Below are 15,997 nucleotides of genomic sequence, written 5' to 3'. Positions count from 1 at the left end.
GCACGGGGCACCCGCACAAAAAATTCGGATTGGTGATATTTGTGCAACTGGTTTTCTATCACTCATCTGCACATCACATAAATGATATCATGTCACCATGTAGGTCAATTATCCTTGTTGGAGTGGAAGCCCAAATTCCAGTTTGTGAGCTAATTAGGTTACTGCCAGCTGGGAAGGTTTCAAACCTATCAAAGTGAAAATGAAATGCAAACAGTAGATATTTATTTTTAAAACAGATTAGGGGGTTAAATACCTTTCAGAAATCTGCAACAATGTGTTGTTAATGACCAAAGTATAATTATAGACTATTACAAAGTTGGAGCATGAAACTTTTCATTTTTTCTTATTGGAACAGTGATGTCATGCGACAAGTTAAATGTAAACCCAGTGCTCAAGCAGCATAGTTTTCTGGTGGGTCTACCAAATTACTTACAAAACAGGAGTGGAAAAACGGTGTTGCTTGTGTCTAAGTGTGGTATTTGCTGTCATTAGACGTCTATGAATGTATGTAAATCATACTGCTGTTGCATCATAAAAGTTCTCTTGATTACATAGGTTATCTGGGTTAAAGTATGGTGCCATCCAAGGTGTACACTGTGTAAGGCTGCACAACAGACAGGGCAACAACAGTAAAGTTCCATCCATTCCCAAAAGTAAAGATATATTAGTACTGGTGGTGATGAGTAGGGGTGGAGATACAGTAGTAGCGGTGGTTACAGCAGTACTGGTGGCGATGGTGAGTGGTGGTGGTGGTGATGGTGAGATATACAATAGTAGTGGTGGAGTTACAGTAATGGTGGTGATGGTGAATGGTGCTGGAGATACATTAGTAGTGGTGAATTCGTGCACCCTGTGCTTCTGCTTTGTGTAGTCTATATACTTTGGTCAATGAAAACATTGTTGCATATTTCTGAATAGTATGTTACCCCTTAATTTGTTTCAAAATAAATATTTTTGTTGCAAGGAGGGAGCTGAAGGGGGGTTAGCCCAGGGCAGAATACAAGCTAGAAGCGCTACTGCAGACCAATATGGAGAAACTTGTGCAGTAGCCCCTGATATTTCTAAAGCTTTTGACAGTGTGGCACCATCCCCTGCTATCCAAACTCCCTTGCTATGGACTAACTTTTTTTGTTCCTCTGATTTCTTCATATCTCAGCAACAGAAAAATAGAGTTAAAGTAGATGATGTATATTCCAATTTCCACTCAATTAATGCTGGCATGCCACAAGGCTCTGTTCTGGCTCTGACCCTACTCCTAATTCATATTAATGATCTTATTGATCACCCATAATCCCATCCATTCATATGCAGATGACTCAACATTTCACAGTTCATTCACACTTAAACACCCATTCACAAAGTTCAATATCTGTAATTCACAACTCCATACTTAAATCTCCATACATCAAGACTTACCTAAGATCACTGAATGGGGACAAAATAACGTCTCATTTAATACCAGTAAAACTCAACATACATGGTTTACTAATAGATAGATATTGCCTGATTCTTATTTTACCTTCGATGATATTAATACTCCTATCTCTAAAAGTATTGAAATGCTTGGTGTTTCACTTAACAATGTCCTCAGTTGGATCTCTCATGTTAGATCACTTGCTAAAACTGCTTCAAAGACACTTAGATTATTGTATACAGTCTGTAACTTCTTCACTGACAAGCAGCTAGTTATACTTTATTAGCCATGTGCGCTCTCAGCAGGAATACTGCTCACCTTTGTGGAATGGATGTGAAGAGGTTGCACTAAAATAATTAGACAAAATTTAGGATAAAGCTTTTAGAATTACTGTATTAATAACCCTACTATTGCAAATGAACTACCTCCCCTACAAGTAAAAGGAATGTTGCCTTCCTTGCATTACAGTATTTTAGATACTTTTATGGCAAATGTTCAGATAAGTTGTATCCATCGTGTCACCTCTCCAAGACTTCCCCTATGCTTAACAGGCATCTGGTAGCACTCGTGACTGGACTGTCACAATGCCATACTGCAGAACTTCTGCCCATCAAAATTCTTTTATTCCCCGAACTGCATCTCTTTGGAACTCGCTTCCCCTGAGTGGTTTCCCCCCCAACTTCAATCTATGGCTTTTCAAGTCCAACTGTTAAAGACTTTCTATGAATGGAGGATATCTGTAACCTGGTGTATGGATTTTTTTCTTTTATAATTCATTGTTTCCTCTGCTGCTATAAAAAAAAAAAAAAAAAAAAAAAAAAAAAAAAAAAAAAAATCTGATTTATCAATAGCTACTGCCTTTGCATCTCTCAGGCCAACAAGACCAAAGAACTCACCTGAATGGGTTCATTGCCATCAGTGTGTTGAGAGTACATTTCCCTCGTTTCGGCATCCATCACAAACCACCGTCCACTGGTAGTTCCCACAATCACCATCTCACCATTGTTGGAAAATGTGGCTGACTGTGCTGGCTCCTGTGGGCAGGGAATATTTATGAATGGTGACATTTTCTTTTCTTATAAACACTGATGTATGATGACACAGACTCATATACACTAACTCTCAATTACTGGAACCCTGCACACAATGACCAAGGGGAAGCCGGAAGGTGACACACTGACAGATAGTAACGTAGTACCCCCTACGAAAAAACCAAAGGGGGCCTAGCTCCCTATAAAACCCTATATCTGTACTATATAACTCTACAGACTTACAAAAACACCCTTAAATAATGCAATAAGGATGACAGAATGTTACTGTACTGTACGGGGAGGTCCCAACATTACGAGTACAATAAACTCTCTCACATCCATCACCTCATTATCTGGCATGCATCTTTGTCACAACAAATGAGAGAAAATTTTTTGCAATCTGCAGGATGCACCAAATCTGAAACCTGCAACATTCAGTGGGACTCCTGCCACCCAAACACTGTTTCAATGTTGCCAAACTTGGAAATTTTCTTTCTAATTTGTTACCTGTATGTCTCTATCTCCCCCCCCCCCCTCATGTCTGATATTATGTATATCCCTCATCTTCAATGCATTTCATACTCTTATTTCCACAAGTATTTCATCCCAGAATGAATAACAAAGTGTTAGTCTCCCCTCCCCCCCCAAGGCCAATGCTCTCTGGTCTCCTTCTACTATTAATAATGAGCATAGCAACTGTGCAGATGATGGAGTTAGTCGTGCATTTCAGTAACCCTGTCTCAATGGCACCTCCACCTGCCAAGCATATCAGGAATGTCCTATCCCTTAAAAAGAAGCAGAAGATTATCAGAAAACTTGACCAGGGATGAAGCATAAGTAAGGCAGTGGAGGAGGGGCAGTGCATTATCACCTCCTATGCCACTGGAACACAAGGTATTTACATACTAACCACATGGGATTTACTGTAATAAGTGAATCTCTAGCTACTCTCTGGTTAGTACATTCCCCCTGATGTCTTCTGTTTTATTTCTCGTGCATGCCTCACACGTCTCTCATACTAGGTAAGATATGCCTATCTTCTTTCTGTCTGCCTTGCTCTGCCTCCAGGTGTCAGGCATACAGTGTGTGTACAGTATTATGTACATCCTCTCAAAAAATTTTCGGCACCCCCTGCTCTGATACCCTTCGCAACGATTGCTATTACAGACAGCATGAATACGTGGTGTGGTTGGTACCCCTTTATCTCTCTCCCTCTCCCAGTGGATTTCATAATTAAGACAAATAATTAACACACACCAGCAACACAGGATACCAACCACATACCGCAATTCAGGAGATGATTCAGAATGCCTCGTGTAGTGTGGCATAATGTATCGTGCCGTACGAGTGCCGAAAAATTTTTTATAGCCTGTACAATACAGTTAATAACAGGCTTTCATGGAAATTACTGATCTAGAGTTTAAAAAAAAAAAAAATAAAATAAAGGGATGCGAAATATTGCTCATACTGTAAACAGAAAGAATAATATACAATACACCTCACTTCTGAAATGACCTGAGTTTGTACTTGAAAAAAAAAAAAAAATAAAAAAAAGAGAGGATATATTTAACCCTCCAGTTCGAAAAGTCAACCAAAGAGCACTTTTCTATTAACATCCTCTTCATAATGAAACCAAATATTGTGGCAGAACTAACTGTTTCATAAGCTTACAGATTGGCCCGGGAGGATGGTAGAGTCCCAGAGGATTGGAAATCAGGTATAATTATTCGCGTGTATAAAAAAAGGGAAAAAGAAGTGTGTGGTAATCATAAAGGCATTTGTCTTCGTAGTGTAATAGGAAAAGTATAAGGCAGGACACTTACTGACAGAGTTAGGGAAATATCAGTTAGGGAAATATCAGAGGAATTAGTTGAAGAACGGAAGAGGTTGTGTAGATCGGATATTCATCCTGAGGCCTCTAGTGGAAAAGTTTCCGTCCTGAGGCCTCTAGTGGAAAAATTTCTAGTGAAGGGAAAGTTGTATGCAGCCATCATGGATTTCAAGAAAGCATATGACAGAGTGGATGGACAAGGAATGTGGAATATATTAAGAATAAATAGAGTACTGTAAATGGGAAGCTGTTGAATACTGTGAAGAGTATGGATGAGGGTGCCAAGGCTGCAGTTCGTGTGGATGGTGAACTGAGTGAATTTTTCTATCTGAATGTTGGATTCAAACAGGGATGTGTCACATCTTCAAGACTGTTCAATCTGTACATGGACGGGATTATAAGAGATACAAGTTAGGGCAATGGATGTTGGAGTGGCCTAATGAGAGACTGCAGTGTTTGGAAACTTTCTGTACTGTTGTTTGCAGATGATACTGTATTATTATCTGAGATGAAGGGGAACTGCAAGCCTTAGTAAATAAGTTCAGGAGTGTGTAAGAAACAGAATCTAAAGGTGAATGTTAGGAAGGGTAAAATTATGGTCTTTGAGAGAAATGAGGTCACTGGATCTACAGTGAGGCTGAAAGATGAGGAAATGGAAAATGTGACTGAAGTTAAGTACTTGGGTAGTGTGATGATTAAGGATGGAAGTTTGGAGGATGAAGTGCTTGAAAGGGTACAAGACGGAAGAACGGTTGCTGGTTCTTTGAAAGCAAGGACAAGAAATAGGGAAGTGAGCATGGAAGCAAAAAAGTTGCTGCACGAGAGTATTGTGATACGATCTCTAACATATGGAAGTGAAGCTTGGACCCTGTTCAAAGGACCCAAGTCAAGAATGAGAGCAGTGGATATGAGTTATCTGAGAGGAGCATGTGAAGTCACATGAAGAGACAGACTGACAAATAAGAAAGTGAACGAGCATTGTGGTGTGGATGTGGATGTGACAGAAAGTGTTAGGAGAAATACAATGCAGTGGTTTGGCCATGTGGAGAGGATGGAGAGCGAGCAAGTAATGAGGAGAATGTATGTGAGTGAGGTGGAGGGGGGGAGAGGCAAGGGATGAGATCGAGAAATGGAGTGGAGAGATATATGAGAGAAGGGTGTCTGAGCTGTGAGGAGGGCAGTGAAATGGCAGAGAACAGGGCAACATACAGGTGATTTTTTTTGTGGCCATCCCTTATGGGAGGAAGGTGTCAAGCAATAAATAGATAGACATCTTTAATATACTGTATGTCCTCTACTGAGGAAATGGAAAATGTGACTGCATTTAAGTACTTGGGTAGTGTGATGATTAAGGATGGAATTTTGGAGGATGAAGTGCTTGAATGGGTACAAGAAGGAAGAACAGTTGCTGGTTCTTTGAAAGCAGGAACACGAAATAGGGAAGTGAGCATGGAAGTAAAAAAGTCGCTGCATGAAAGTATTGTGATACAGACTCTAACATATGGAAGTGAAGCTTGGACTCTGTTCAAAGGACACAAGTCAAGAATGACAGCAATGGATATGAGTTACCTGAGAGGAGCATGTGAAGTCACATGGAGAGAGAGACTGACAAATGAGGAAGTGAAGAAGCGTTGTGGTGTGAATGTGGATGTGTGACAGAAAACATTAGGAGAAATATAATGAAGTGGTTCAGACATGTGGAGAGGATGGAGAGCGAGCGACTAACGAGGAGAATGCACGTGCGTGAGGTGGAAGGGGGGAGAGGGAGGAAGAGGCCAAGGATGAGATCGAGGGATGGAGTGGAGAGGTATATGAGAGAGGGGTTGTATCGTGTGTGAGCTGGGAGGAGGGCAGTGAAATGGCAGAGGAGAGGGTGACATGCAGGTGATTTTTTTGTGACCATCCCTTATGGGAGTAAGGTGTCAAGCAATAAATAGATAGACAACTTTAATATATGTCCTCTACTGAACAAATGAATTTGCATACATTCAACTATACCATCACCAAATTAGTGATTAAAGTGTACATGATCATAACAAGAGAATAAAAATTTTGTCACTGGGAAAAACATCGACATATGACAACATTTACACTGCTAAATAACACCAAGCCTGATGTGTATGTTCAGCCATAACAAAATTTCAATGTCACAACAAGCTAGGTCTATGGCAGCATTAACTGTTCTTGTCACAGCAATATGAATTACACATGACAGTATAAGAATGCAGAACATGATGTTGTTTGGGGAGAAAAAAGAAATAGGGAAAACAGTGCTTAACACTGGGAGAATATTGTCGTTTAACTTTTGCTCATGGCTATAAACAAACACTGCCGGACTGGTGCTTCTCACATTGTCACGCCAACAATACATTGCTCCACTGACTGTTAAACATATGTGTAACAACATCTCTAATGTCAAGACTTCAGTGAAATATGTTACTGTACTGGTGTATGTGATTTATATACATGTTTGGTGGCAGTGCAATGTTAGACTGGCTGGCACCAGCTCATTCATCAGTACAATGATGGCACCAGCTCATTCATCAGTACAATGATACTGTATTTTGTCATGCGTATCACAGTATTACAAGGGTATTTTTCTACCTAAGACCAGTTATACAGTACAATTATAGAGTTTTATAGGGGGGTCAGACCCTCCTTGGTGGGGTTGGGGAGGCTATTACATCACAATCCATCAGTATATCAACTAACAACACCCCTTTGGCAGTTTACACCAGATACAAGAGTTTAATGTTGTTACATTTGTGAAAATCTGCTTGCCAAGTGAATGCTTGTATAACAGAGTACAATATATAACCTATGGGAAAAGGGGGCTCGGTGTTTGACCATCACCAACGTATACCTATAATGCTATGTCATGCAAGTTTTTAAGAGAAAGGTTAGTTACACCTAAAACACAAATACAGTAGGCCCACCATCCTTACCTGGTATGTATTCATACATTACCCAGTTTACACAGTCATTTGTTGAACTTGGGTTATCTTGCAAATTGGTCCTCTGTATGTCAGGATATGTTTTTCTGTTATAAAAGCTCACACTGACTCACATTAAGAATCTTGTTTCTCTCCTCATCTCTGTTTTTCTCCCAAATTTCCTCTTCCTCTTCCTTTCCTACCTTCCTCCTGTTACTTCTATCCTTGTCTGTTATTCATCTTTTCCTAGTCACAATCAAAGGTTACAAATGAAGTAACAGAAATAAAGAAAATTAAATAAGAACTTCTGAATGGGCTTCAGCCACTTTTGGAGTTCCACAAGGTCAGTTCTTGGTCCACTCCAGTTCCTCAAATAAATCAATGACACAGATCTGAATGGGCTTCAGCCACTTCTGGAGTTCCACAAGGTCAGTCTGTGGTCCACTCCAGTTCCTCATATATACCAATGACACAGATGTCAGCCTGCTAAGTGTGATCTCAAGTTTGCAGATGACATCAAACTTGGAGAAAATGTGAGTAGTCTTGAAGGGATTGAAAAACACAAGACAAACTTGTGGAGGCCATGGGAATGGTCTGGGACATGAAAAATGAAATTTAACTTGGAGAAATGCAAGTTGATGCCTAATGGCCATGCAAATCCTGCATCACTGTAGGAAAAAATTTTAAGGATGACTTGCTTGGAAAATGACTTAGGTGCACTGAACAGTAGTGAACTAATTTTTCCAAAACACTGCATCAAAGTAAAGATAAAGGCCCAGAAATCGCAAGGCTACATCCAGAGGCAGTTTTATTATAGGAATATTGTTCTTACACTCTATAACCCCTTAATACAGCTGCTTCTGATCTATGCAGTGCAGTTCTGGTTTCCCACACTTAGGAAAGACATAGTCTGACTTCAAAGGTTAAAATTAGAGCTGCAAAACTTATTCCAATGAAAGAACAGCATTCAGAAACCGAATGTTAATTGCCTCCCAGCATATGCTGTTGGCCAAGTTACAAGCTACTTACAAACCAAATGTGATAAGAGTTTGCAAAACTCTACAGAATTCAGTCACTGCATTTCACAAAAAGACAATCCACATTAAAGAAACAAGTTGACCTTTGGCAGCCATTTTGGTGACAACCTCAACCCTGAGTGTCCATTTTTGAACTCCCCCAAGATTTTGGCCATATTTTGATACCCTGAAGGTTTCATGTTCACAGCTCAAGCCATTCATGTCATATAATGGTGCTAAAGGCAGGCAATAATAACTAGTTGACCCTGGGCAACCATTTTGGTGACCCTGACCTTGACCTTAGTGCCCATTTTCAAACTCATTCAAGGTTTTGGCCATATCTTGATACTCTGAAGGTATCATGTTGATAGCTCAAGCCATTCATGAGAAATAATGGTGCTAAAGGTAGGTGATAAAAACTAGTTGACCTTTGGCAGCCAGTCTTGTGACCCTGACCTTGACCCCAAGTGCCCATTTTTTAACTCATTCAAGATTTTGGCCTTATCTTGATACCTTGAAGGTTTCGTGTTGAAAGCTCAGCCATTCATGAGAAATAATGGTAACAGGTACACAGACTATAGCAAAACACACACACACAAAAACGCAGGCAAAAAACATTATTGCTCCACGTTGCTAAAGGCAGGTGATATCTATCAGAAGACTGAGTTATCAGGATTGCCTGAGGGCCCTGGGAATGTTTTCAATAGAAACTCATTGACTATGGAGTCATTTCAATGAAGTGTTTAAAATACTGAATGGGTCTGGCAATCTTCAGCTGTTTAGTCTCAACATGAACTCAACATGCAACCATGGCTGGAAGCAGGATGTGAAAGATTTAACACCAGCATATGTGCACACTTTTTCCTATATAAGATCTGTTCCACCTGTAACAGACTCCCCAAGGATGTTGCTAATAATCTTACAGTTGAGATTTTTAAAAGAAACCTTGATATGATCGTAATTGACTGGAATAACTGCGAACAGCATATGCAGTCACAAGCAATTATGAAGTATCTCCTTCGTATGGACTGCAAGGTCTTTGAGATTTTAACTTTCCTTGTAACTCCCCCCCCCCCCTCCTCTCTCCACCAAATATAAGGGATAATTCTCTCTCTCTCAGCCATTAACATATGTACTCGTACATCTGAGGAGGTGACACAAAGAACTGACAAGCTAAACATTTACAAGTCACCAGGTTCAGATAAAACCCTTCCAAGAGTTCTCAAAGAAGTGCATGACCACTGATGAGGTGGCTCCTTTAGTTGCAGAAATATTCAACAAGTCACTGGAAACGGAAAGTGACAGAAGACTAGACGTCTGCAGATGTTACCCCAATCTTACAAAGTGGGGATGAAGAATAAGCTCAGAATTACCATCCAATTCACCTGATCTCTATCACAGCAAAGCTGTTAGATGGAATCACTGTAGACAGGATTGTCAAACACCTGAAAAATAACCTGATTACAGACCCCCAGAAAGAGTTCAGATGCTACAGATTGTACCTAACAAACTTACTCAAATTTTTCTACAGAATACTGAGTAAGCAGGACAGGAATGAAGTAGTTGACATCTTTTACACAGACTTTCTTAGTGGTAGGTGGGAGCACCCATCATCCACTCACATGATGTATGCATATTGCTGCCTTCTTCTTCCTTCATGTATATCATTGTTTTCTGTGTCTGTCCTCTTCTCCTCCCATTCTTCTTGTCACAATATTTAGTACCTTCTTTCTAATTCAGGTGGCTCTACACTATGGGACAAGCCAAATGGTTTCCTGCAACTCAGGAAACCATTTACAATGCTGAATGGTAATCATACAGCCAAATACAGGCAAACCCCAATTTACGATACCCCTAGATGTGATACCCCGAAACAGTGATGGGGACAAAATTACCACCTACCCCACCTACTGTAGGCCTACCCCCAGTTTTGCGATGGGTTTTGATTTTTTTTACCGATTTTTTTTTTCAAGTTGATTTATAAACTGTTTTTAGACTTAGATTAATGTGTTTTAGTTATAAGTGGAGTGAGCATTGTCATTTGGGGTACAGATTCTTGCCCATCAGATGAGGTACAAAACAGTGTGGAAAACTAGGCAACTCAAAACAAAAAATATTTCATGTCTGACCACTAACCTATCATGGAATACATAATAATAATTTTAAATAAATATTCATAATTATGAAAGCCTTAAAGAGCAAACATTTCATGCATTGATGAAAACTGTGACATCAATAAATCATGTGTTTACATTTGGGCTGTTCAAGGAAAAAAGCTTTGAAAATACAAAGGACTTTCTAAATAAATATTGGAAAATAAGAGAGAAGAAAATAAATGAGCTCAGCAACCAGAACAGTAACTGAAACGGCATAAAGAGGGACCATTAAAAAGGCTATCCCAATCACATTATCGACTGATAAATCATGTGTTTAAATTCGGGCTGTTCAAGGGAAAACACTTTGAAAATACAAAGGAATTTCCAAATAATTGTTGAAAAATAAGAGAGAAGAAAATGATGGAGCTAGCAACCAGAACAGTAACTAAAATGACAAAAAGAGGGGCTGTTGCAAAGGCTATCCTGATCGCATCATCAATCGCATTCTGTCAACAGCATTCCCTGTCAAAACATCAATTATTCTCCGTCACAACAATTTGTACCTTGGATGATTCTCCATCATTCATACATTATTATCATGCATGCCAGATGTTAATTTAATTGTCCCGAGACTGCCTGAAGGTGGGATTGTATACAGTGCTGCTGCTACTTCTTTACTGAGTTTGAAATCGAGTCGGAGATCACATTTTCCATTAACCTTGACTGGGTACAAGCGAAACGGGCACCGGTTTTTGGCTTAGGTTAGCTTCTTTTACAACTGTTATGTCATTTAAATTGCCTTTAAACATTTTTGGGGGACTCATTTGGGCAGGGTTAGGACTTGGTTGGGGAGGAAACCCAAGGCTGAGAAATGCATCCCTATATTTTACATGTTAAATCTTCCCCGAGATACAACCCCGCCTAATGATGGGTTTTTACTTAACCAATTGCATCGTTAAACCAGGGTATGCCTGTAATGGAGTGATGTGGGGCCTACTATGGTGCAACTGTTAACTGAGTGGAGAGACACAAATGCAGCATCTAAGCAGGAACCAAACCTCCACACTAATCCCTGAATCTCACCGTGTTGAGGTGCTGTCAGCCACTAGAAAGCAATGGTTCAATGTAAAGCATAGCCCTGCAATTGCCTACAGTTGATGGGTCTGCTCAATCAGACAGACTGGCAAAGCACAACAACTTTAACTTTTATAAAGCATTCAACAAAGTGTCTCATGTCTCACTCATGTCAAAAAGTGTGTGCACTCAGTATCAGTATTGTTTCGTATTGTTTATAAAGGCTCCAACATGCTTGCACGCATTGACCTTGGTCACCGAATGGCATCTTTCCACACAGCTCAACCTCTGGCAATGTCCCTATTCAGTCCCTTATCCCTGATGTTATGTTCTATGACCTCATCAAAGATCTTTCATGGTCTGCCTCTCACAACCCTACCTCTGATGTTCATACTCCTCACCCTGCATGCCCTACTTTCATTGTACAGTTGTGGCCATAAATAATCACCTATCCTCCTGTACCACATGCCTCAGACTGGCTCATTTATGTGCAGCAAGTCACACTGGAGTAAGAGGGGCTGAGAGGGAGGGGCCAGAGAGAGAAGGGAAGGTGGGTAGGGGGACGAACGATGGTGCTGGGGTGGAGTGAGGCAGGGGAAGGATGGTAGGTAGGGGAGGGAGAATGAAATGTGAAGTCGTGGCCACATAATTTGTCTATTTTCTCTCACTCAGGGCATCATATAAAAGAGTTACTATTCAGTAGATAACGTTGCATTACACCTTGTATAGCGGCGTCAGATATTAGATAGGTGGCGATATCAAGGACTGGCTCGTGAGAAATATACTGACGTGACAGATCAAACATTAGTGCGCAGCCAGATATTTGTGTTTATCTGTGTATTCTGACTTCAGATGCAGAATGGAATCTGGATGGCTCTGATTTCCATAATGTTTGTGTAAGAAACGTCCTCTACCCTTACATATAATTAATTTTTGGAACTATATATTATACACAACCTTTGAAATGGCTGTGTCCAAGTAAATATGATCAGCCTCGCGATATACACTCCCTCTGTACAGTCACCATCATGTCAGCTCAATAATTATTTAATGATATCTCAATATGAAAAGGCTATTTAAAATAATTCTGCATAAAAGGTAAATAAATTTGATGTCTGAGCTCATGGGTGGATATGATAACGGTATTTCTCATAATTTGTTGGAAGGAAAACTAAACAAAATCCTACCCAAACTTCCAAACTATATCTATGTCAATGTTTACCGACACTGGGTAACCCAAAGCAACCAGGAACACCTTAGTAAGTAGTCCAGTGACCTCATGCCTTAAAAACCTCATGCAGACTTCTCGGCACCAGGGAAACAATGTTATTGATGGTTTGCTGGTTTCGACTGAACAGTCCCACTCTGTCCTCAGTGTGCTGGAGGAGGCAGGCCCGTGTCCTCTCATTCTCTGGCTTCCTCGCTTTGACAATCTGGGCCCACACAGTCTCCAAGGCTCTGCACTAATATTTGAATCTGTCATGTCAGTACAGTATTTTTTTCTTATGAGCCAGTCCTTGATGTCACCACCTATCTAAAGCCTGTTATCTGACATCGCTATACATGGTGTAATGCAGCTTTATCTACTGAATAGTAACTTCTTTATATGATGCCCTGAATGAAGGAAAATAGACAAATTATGTGGCCACAACTTCGCCTTTCCTTCTCCCTCCCCTCCCTCACTCCACCCAAGCACCATCACTTGTCCCCCCACCCACCTTCCCTTCTCTCTCTGGCCCCTCCCTCTCAGCCCCTCTTACTCTAGTGTGACTTGCCATGCATAAACGAGCCAGTCTGAGGCATGGGGTACAGGATGATAGGTGATTATTTATGGCCACGACTGTACATCTTCTCAACATGCTCAGACCACCTCAATCTATGCCTCTTCATCACAACACCAATACAATCAAGTCCAATCCTTCCTCTCAACTCTTCAATTGCAATCCTGGCCATTCAAGGATGCACTACACATCCCTCTAACCATTGTTGTATCTGTACATTTGAGCCTACGAATATCCTCTACCTTTACAGCCCAGATTTAACTACCATTCAGCATTGCACTCCTAAAACATGCCACACACAAAGATCCCTTAGCATGGAGGTGCCACTGTGTTACAATGTCTATCTATCTCTCTACTGCCAGACACCTTAATCCCGTAAGGGATGGCCACAAACAAATCACCTCCATGTCGCCCTGTCCCCCACAATTTCACTGCCTTGCTCCCACCTCACACCCTCCTCTCTCATATATCTCTCCACTCCATCCCTCCATCTCATCCTTGGCCTCCCCCTCCCTCTCCCTCTTCCACCTAACTCACATGCATTCTCCTCGTCACTCTCACGCTCTCCATTCTCTCCACATGGCCAAACCACCTCAATGTGTTTCTCTTAACACTTCCTATCACATCCACATCCACACCACAATGCTCCTTCACTTCCTTATTAATCAGTCTGTCTCTCCATGTGACTCCACATGCTCCTCCCAAATGACTCATTTCCACTGCTCTCACTCTTGACTTCTGTCCCTCCAGCAAGGTCCATGCTTCACTTCCATACATTAGAGATGGTACCACAATACTGTCATGCAGTAACTTTTACACTTCGATGCTCACTCCCCTGTTTCTTATCAGTGCTTTCAAAGAACCAGCAACCTTTCTTCCTTGTGCCCTTTCAAGCACTTCACCCTCTAAACATCCATCCTTACTCATCACACTACCCAAGTACTTAAACGCACTCACACTTTCCACCTCCTCCTCATCCAACCGCACTGTACATTCAGTGACATCATTTCTCTCAAAGACCATAACTTTACTCTTCCCTACATTAATCTTATGGTTCTGTTGCTTACACACTTTCCCGAACTCATTCACCAAGCCTTGCAGCTCCCCTCCGTCTTCAATTAACAACACAGTATCATCTGCAAACAACAGTACAGGGAGTTTCCACATGCTGCCCTTTCTCGTTACAGCCACTCCAACACCCACTGTCCTACCTTGTGTCTCCTTTATAACACCATCCATATACAGATTGAACAACCATGGAGACATGACACATCCCTGTCTCAATCCAACCTTCAAACAGAAAAATTCACTCAGTTCACTATCCACACACAATGCAGCCTTAGCACCCTCATACATACTCTTCACGGCATTCAAAACTCACATTTACTCCATATATTCTTAATACTTTCCACAGTCCCTGTCTACCCACCCTGTCATATGCTTTCTCCAAATCCATGAAGGCAGCATACAACTTCTTTCCTTTCTCTAGAAACTTTTCCACTAAAGACCTAAGAATGAATATCTGATCTACACAACCTCTTCCCTTCCTAAAACCTCCCTGTTCTTCTGTCTTCAGTCCTCTGTTATAACCCTAACTCTGTTAATAAGTATCCTACCATATACTATTCCTATTATACTAAGAAGACAAATGTCCCTATGATTACCACACACTTCTTTTTCCCCTTTCCCTTTGTCCATCCATCCATCATCCAATCCTACATTGCCCCATGAGATGCGCAGGAGCCCACGGCTAGGGAGCCAGTCCTGACATTTAAGATGAGAGTGATCAGCCTCACTTATCCCTGAGTGGCATTATGTTAGCAATAAACCCTAACCACCCCTTGGATAGAAACCTTCACCAGCTCAATCAGATTGGAGCGCAATAATTACTCACTAAACCACCAGGTGCTAAAATTTGGTTATATGGTTACCACCCAGCATAGTAAATTACTTCCTGGTGTACAGGAAACCATTTGGCTTGTCACTCAGTGTAGAGTCACCCACAGGCAGAAGGGAGAGAAAAGAATGAAGAAAAGAAAGACAGAAGAGGGAGTGTAAAGTCACCTGTAGGCAGAAGGATGGGGAAAGACTGAAGGAAAGAAAGACATAAGAGGATGGAAGGAAAGAACAGGGGAATAATTATACTGACTTCCAATCCTCTGGGACTTTACCTTCCTCCCAGGCCAAAGTTATTTATGTGCTGATGGATAATTCAGTGTATTGCACTATAGTTTTATTCTGCATTGTGTCAAGTTTTTTAAAAAGTAGCAAAACACTTTTTTTTATACAAATCCACATAAATCACACAGTGCAGTACACCCTTGTTTTAACGAACCTCAATAGACTGGATACTGGATTTAACAGACACTACAAAGGCCATCAAACTTCTGCCGGATTTAACAAACAATGGACGTTAAATGGGGCACAATACATGTGTTTCCTACCCTGTTTACTTCAGCTTGGCCTGATACTGCCCTCTCCCCATCATGATTGCTGCATTGTAATAAAAGACTATATATACTAGTCATGAAGAAGTGCTATGACATGGATGTGAAATATGCTGCAAAAGAACAAAATTATTGGCCAAATGTGAAATATGCTGCAAAACGACAAAATTATCGGCCAAGTTAGTGTAAAATGGGTACAGTTTTCACTTTTAGTACTAGAATATGCTATAGAACTCTTTTATTTACAAGCATGTGCTTGAAATCCCACATGGGGGTGGGGTGGGGGCATCAGAAATAAAGGACTACTGTATTAGCTTTATTGGATAAGGCTTCCCCCAATTACTCCACTATAGCAAGGGTCTGCTGAATATGAA

The 15,997-nt window shown here is 40.8% G+C and overlaps 1 protein-coding gene across 6 annotated transcripts in view; it reads right to left on the bottom strand.

The window, feature by feature from the left end:
* The window catches only part of LOC145403027 (echinoderm microtubule-associated protein-like 2), a 333,938-nt gene that overhangs the window by 16,586 nt on the left and 301,355 nt on the right, over positions 1–15,997 (bottom strand). For all 6 annotated transcript variants that reach the window (XM_080274858.1, XM_080274861.1, XM_080274859.1 and 3 more), the window contains one exon: positions 2,311–2,448. In XM_080274858.1, the coding sequence (XP_080130984.1) occupies positions 2,311–2,448 (138 nt within the window). The remainder of the gene's footprint in view (positions 1–2,310; positions 2,449–15,997) is intronic.

Source organism: Coenobita brevimanus, chromosome 60 (assembly GCF_032717465.1).
Source record: "Coenobita brevimanus isolate Jiangsu-jjx chromosome 60, ASM3271746v2, whole genome shotgun sequence".
Lineage (NCBI taxonomy): Eukaryota > Metazoa > Arthropoda > Malacostraca > Decapoda > Coenobitidae > Coenobita > Coenobita brevimanus.
The sequence above is the reverse complement of the archived record's forward strand: the minus strand, read 5'-3'. Positions and strand labels throughout refer to the sequence as shown.